At 54.2% G+C, this 5,563-nt stretch overlaps 1 protein-coding gene across 1 annotated transcript in view; it reads left to right on the forward strand.

Annotated features, from left to right (window-relative positions):
* Positions 1–1,463: 1,463 nt before the first annotated feature.
* LOC103810460 overlaps positions 1,464–5,563 on the forward strand; it is a gene marked incomplete at both ends in the record, with an annotated part of 4,481 nt that continues 381 nt past the window's right edge. Inside the window, 5 exons of the mRNA XM_009083355.1 lie at positions 1,464–1,712; positions 3,056–3,298; positions 3,957–4,247; positions 4,508–4,605; positions 5,026–5,215. Coding sequence (XP_009081603.1) covers positions 1,464–1,712; positions 3,056–3,298; positions 3,957–4,247; positions 4,508–4,605; positions 5,026–5,215 — 1,071 coding nt within the window. The remainder of the gene's footprint in view (positions 1,713–3,055; positions 3,299–3,956; positions 4,248–4,507; positions 4,606–5,025; positions 5,216–5,563) is intronic.

A 5,563-nucleotide genomic window follows, 5' to 3' on the forward strand; every position in this document is an offset into this window, starting at 1 on the left:
AGCTGCAGTTTACCCCAAACCAAAGAAGCTATGCCTTGAATGAGCTGGTGCAACTGAGCTGTGCTGGGGAGTCTGTGCCATCAGTCCCCCAGATCAGATGCATTTCCAGTGGGACTCAGATGCTGTGGAATGGGACTGCCACCTGCAAGGGTAAGCACAGACCTGCATCACCCTGACCCGCAGTCCTGAGCTGGCAACAGGCCTTCCATGACATGGTCATGCTTCAGGTCCACCTGGGTGACAGTCCAGGAATGGGAGACCTGGATGCCTTGGCCTTCCCCTGTGTGCTGGCAGTTAGGTTTTTGTCTCAACACCTTGCTGCAGGTTCCTGCTGGGGACTGTACTCCTGGGAAGGAGATCAAAGGCAGGAACAAGGGTCCCACTTGCCTCCACATGGAGAGCTGCAGCTGTGAAGCTGGAGGAGAAGGAAGAACTGGAGGGGTTCAGCTGGAGGCTTTGGCAGTTTGTACTGCTTGCTTCCCTGGAAAGCTTCTTGGGGTTTGGGTTCTCTCTGGTGAGGGAGACTATCACTGCTGCATGGCTCACCTGGGCATGAAGGAGCCACGAGAATGTGGGCTTAATTACCCCATGAATGGTTGGAACCCCAGGGAGGCTTGGGAGTTCCAGAGACAGGGTGGTGATAAGCCCTGTGCCCCTGAACTGTGCCTGGGCACATGGTGGGAATAGAGGGACTCGTGTGTGTGTCAGCATGAGTGGTCAGTCATGGGAAGAAGAGAACTGTTCCAAGTCCCCTCTCGCCACCTCCCGAAATACTCTCACACAATTTTACCTCTGACAGAAACATGCCAAAGGCCTGCTTCGTGGGACTCCAGGCTCCGGATGGAACCAGCTCGTAAGAGTTACAGGGAGAATGAAGAAATCACTCTAAGCTGCAACAATGGTTTACAGCCACCCTTCACCCATGTCAAATGTGCAGAGAGGGTTCAGCAATTGAATTATTCTGGATCTCTACATGAAAATTTGTGGCTGGGGAGAAAAAAAAGTGATGGCTGGAGGCCGATTAAGGAGAAAATAGAGTGTGAAGGTAAGCAGGATGTCAGGAGGTGCTTCTTACAGAGCTCTGTGATCAAATCCTGTCCCATTCATCCATCCCTGAGCTTTTACCATCACTACTGTGGCCAGGGATACAATTCTGATGCTTTGTATAGGCCACTTGGATCTCACTGCTTTTGATGCCTGAGACCATTTCCACACTGAGTTCTGTCACATGCCCATCCATGACCTGCCTGGGCTGGCCCCAGGTGCAGCTGACATTCACCCACAAGGAGACCCCCATCCCAACCAGCCTTGCTGAGGGGTCCCATCATACCAGATGGATGTGTCACTGTCCATCTCCCTTCCGGGAGTGGAGGGATCGCTGGGCATTGCTGATAACTCACCACATGCCCTGATCCTCCTTGAAACTTCCTAGCCAAACTAACATCCACTTTCATCCTTGCCAGAAATATGCCAAAAACCCCAGTGGGGCCAAAGATTCCGGCTTGTACCAGATCAGAAGAATTACAAGATGAATGAAGAAGTGATGCTGATCTGTCCTGAGGGTTTCCAGGCATCTTTCACCCATGTCAAGTGTACAGGAAAAGTTCTGTCCGTTAGCAGTGGGAAACGTGTATACACAGAAGCTTGGAGTGGAAGGGACATCGGAGGCAGTTGGACCAACATTCAGCCCATGTTTGGTGTGCAGTGCCTCGGTAATGGAGGGATCAAGACCTCTCCTGGCTGCCCTGCTGTGCCCTTCCTGAGCTGGGAAGGCAAGCTGTGAAAGCACAGGAGTTTTGTGGCTCTCTGCTGCCTGGGGAAATGGCAGGTGAGTGTCGAGGCAGCCCCTGAGCCTGTCCTGTGCCTGCCCCAGGGCTCTAGGGGATCCCTGGTGGGGAGGGGGCTGGTGCCAGCCTCAGTTCCTGAGGAATCTGTGGGGGAGGAGTTTTGGGATCAAGGTGGGGATCAGTAGCCAGAGCTGCCCAAGCCAGGCTAGGGCAAGGAGCCCAGCATGCAGGGCTCCAGACTGTGGTTCACAGCTGGCTGTGAGGTGCCCAGTGAAGGTGCGTGCGAGACATAGGCTTCTGGCAAAGACACATGCAGACAAGACAGGGCTACAGTGTTGTAGGTCTGATAGATGTTTGTGGCACAGGTGACAAAAAGCATTGTGTCTGGGTCTGGGGGATCACAGGACCCTAGTCTCTGTGTCGTAACATCATAGAATTGTTTAGGTCAGTAAAGACCTTTAAGATCATTGAGTCCAGCAGTTAACCCAGCACTGCCAAGCCCACCACTAGACCATGTCTCCAGATGCCACATCTACACATCTTTTAAATACACCCAGGGATGGTGACTCCGCTGCTTCCCTGGGAAGCCTGTTCCTTTTGGTGAAAAAATTTGTCCTAATATCCAATCTAAATTTCCCCTGGCACTACTTGAAGCTATTTTCTCTTATTCTGTTGCTCGTTACCTGGGAGAAGATACCAAACCCCACCTCACTGAAACCTCCTTTCAGGTAAGATCCGCCTTCTCTCCAGCCTAAACACTCCCAGCTCCTTCAGCTGCTCCTTATCAGACTTATGCTCCAGACCCTTCATCCTTAGCCCATGCAGGCAGGGCTGGTCCCTCCTCACGTGCTGGTTCCTCCTCCCAGTCCCTGCAGTGTGCCATCTCAGCAGAGCCAGCTTTCAGGCTCAGGCTTTATGCCTTTTCCGGAGGATCCAGGGTGTTGTCATCCTCCCTGAAGGACAAACAAGACATCAGGGTCAAGCAATGGTCCATCAGTCTTTGAGAGGTGTTTATGCATAGTATGGATCCCTTGTGGGTACCTCCAGTCCTGACTCCAGCTCCTCCTGGCCTTTCCCAGGGGGCGTGGTGAAATGAGTTTGGAGTCCTTCTTGTCCTCATCCCCTTGTCAAGAATGGTGTGGAAGGGCTGCTCTCTGCAGAGCTCCATGCCTTGCCTTGCCACGCCAGGGAATGGGATGCTCTGCTCCATCCGCTGGCATGCTCTGAGGACCCACCCTCTGCCCTGCTAACACATCCCCATCTTGTAGATGCAGAGAAGTGCCAGAAGCCACAGTGGGACCCCAAGTTTATCTTTGACCAAGAACAGGGAATCTTCGACCCAGAGGAAGTGGTGACGATGAGATGCCCTGTGGGGCACAGCCCTCCACTCATGGAAATCAAATGTGTGAAACTGGAGCCAAAGGAAGGTTCCACAATTTCTCGCAGTGTCTGGATGGTGAGGAATGGCACAGGCGTATGGCACCATATGGAGGAGAACTTGACCTGTGTGGGTAAGTGAGTGTCAGTCACTCTCCCAGTGCTCTCAGCCTGTTCGCCCTGATGTGGAGAGCCGTGCTGCATGTGTGCCACAGTGTCAGTGCCCTGTGCTCAGGGTGGTCAGGCCATAGCATGGGCATTGACTCCAGAGAAAATTGATGGATGCATCCCAGTTTTGTGTCTGTGCTGTGGTAGTTGAGGCACCCTGCGCAACGCTCTGGGGGACAGGTCCTCACCGCTGCATGTGAGGCACCAAGCAATGTGTCCAGGCCAGTCAGAGGGGTCTGCATGGAGCTTGATAGCCCAGGACCAGGAGGGCAGTGCCCTGTTCTGGCTGCTAAATTTGTTGGCTAAATCATTGCTGGACTGAAAGGGACCAGTCACCAGATCAGTGGCTACCCCCAGGGTGGCAGCTGCAGACTGGTCAGAAGTGCTTGCTCTTACCTTTCCACAGTCACTGCAGCACCCAGAGTGCCCATGGGGAGTGGCCATGCCCAGGGCCAGATGAAGCTCCAGGCAGTGCCTGAATGTAGTCTGGGAGAAGGCAGGATGTCCTTATCCACTCTGTGCTCGGGGCAAGCTAATGAGGGAATGGTGGGGATGATGGAGGTCGGCATCAAGGTGTGGAGGGGAAATGGAAAGGAGTGACCCTCTGGCAATGTTCCCTTCAAGATGTCCTCCAGGTTGCCCCTGATACCTTGGAGATTTCCAGCAACAGCATCAAACTGAACTGGACCTGCAGGCTCCCTGACACCTGCCAGAATATTCGGGCCATGTGCCGGCTGCATTCTCATTCCTCCTCTTCCTGTGACGCTGAGGAGGTGATGGGAGAGGAGATGCTACAAGGTCAGGAGGGAACTTTCACCTGTGCCCCTCTGCAACCCTTTACTTTCTACACTGTCACCATCTCTCTGCTGCCTGGAACAAACCTGTACACACGGGAACTCAGGACAATGGAAACAGGTACATTTACATGTAGAGAAGCCCTTCTCACTAAAGCTCAACCAGAGCATCTCCCTCCAGTGGTATTCCTGGGATTGGGTCTGCTTGGTGCCTGTGAGGATCTGGGAAAGGGTCTGTGCAGGGTCCTGCAGCAGGGCAGGATGCATCCTCCCTCTCCCTCTCCCTCATCACACCGCTGCTGCTGCAGTGGCACACGCAGCCTCTGTGGGGGACAAATCCTTGCCAGACCCATGCATGATCCTGTCCTCCTGTGCTTCCAGTGCCAGATCAACTGGAGAAGCTGTGGATGGATTCCAGCACAGGGACCCTCAGGTGGAAGGCGCTGCCCTCCTGCAAAGGGGAGATCATTGGATACCAGGTACCAGTGGACCATGATGTGTCTGTGGTCCCTCTCACTTTGCCAGGCATTTCCCTGCCTGGAGCACTGTGCAGGTAGCTTGAGGAGGGGTGCAAGTCCTCCTTGGCCATAGCCCACAGGCTGTACACTGCTGGTGTTTCTGGTGGGGCTACAGGTGGAAGGCGCTGCCCTCCTGCAAAGGGGAGATCATTGGATACCAGGTACCAGTGGACCATGATGTGTCTGTGGTCCCTCTCACTTTGCCAGGCATTTCCCTGCCTGGAGCACTGTGCAGGTAGCTTGAGGAGGGGTGCAAGTCCTCCTTGGCCATAGCCCACAGGCTGTACACTGCTGGTGTTTCTGGTGGGGCTAGGCTAAGCTGCCCAGTGCAAGAGCAGGGTGTTGGTGCTACTCCCTAGCAGCTCACTGTCCTTCCTCTAGCTGAACATCACCGCCATGAGAGCAGACGATGGGAGCTTCCTTGAGTTCAAGCAGGTGTTGGTGAACCAGTCGGTCACTGAGTACACAGTTCTTCAGACTGCTGGAAGCAAATACACCGTGACTGTGCAGGGCCTCACAGCGGTGGGTGCTGGGGCTGCATCACTGCTGGACTTTCAAGCCTATGTCACAGGTAATGGTTGTTCTGCCCCAGGTCTGGTTGGGGTGGCCTCCCTGGGAGTGAGTGCTGAGTCTGGAACAGCTTTCAGACCTGTGTGTGCACCTACCCTGTCCCCACCAAGACAGAGGCAGGATGTGGAGTCGCCCTGAGAGCCAAGCTCAGCAGTGGGCATGAGGCTGGATGAGGCCTGCTTTGAGGGTTTGCATTGCCACATCTCCAGAGAAGGTGCATTGCTTCAGCCCCTGTTTGTGCCTTTGATAGTAGACCAGTCCCCTCTATTCTTCTGCTACAGAAGACGATACTCATCCCTGCATTTGTGTGCATGGGTGGCTCAAGTTTGGAGAGCAATAGGTCTGCTGA

The sequence above is a fragment of the Acanthisitta chloris genome, unplaced genomic scaffold (assembly GCF_000695815.1).
Source record: "Acanthisitta chloris isolate BGI_N310 unplaced genomic scaffold, ASM69581v1 scaffold1991, whole genome shotgun sequence".
NCBI classification, from domain to species: Eukaryota; Metazoa; Chordata; class Aves; order Passeriformes; family Acanthisittidae; genus Acanthisitta; species Acanthisitta chloris.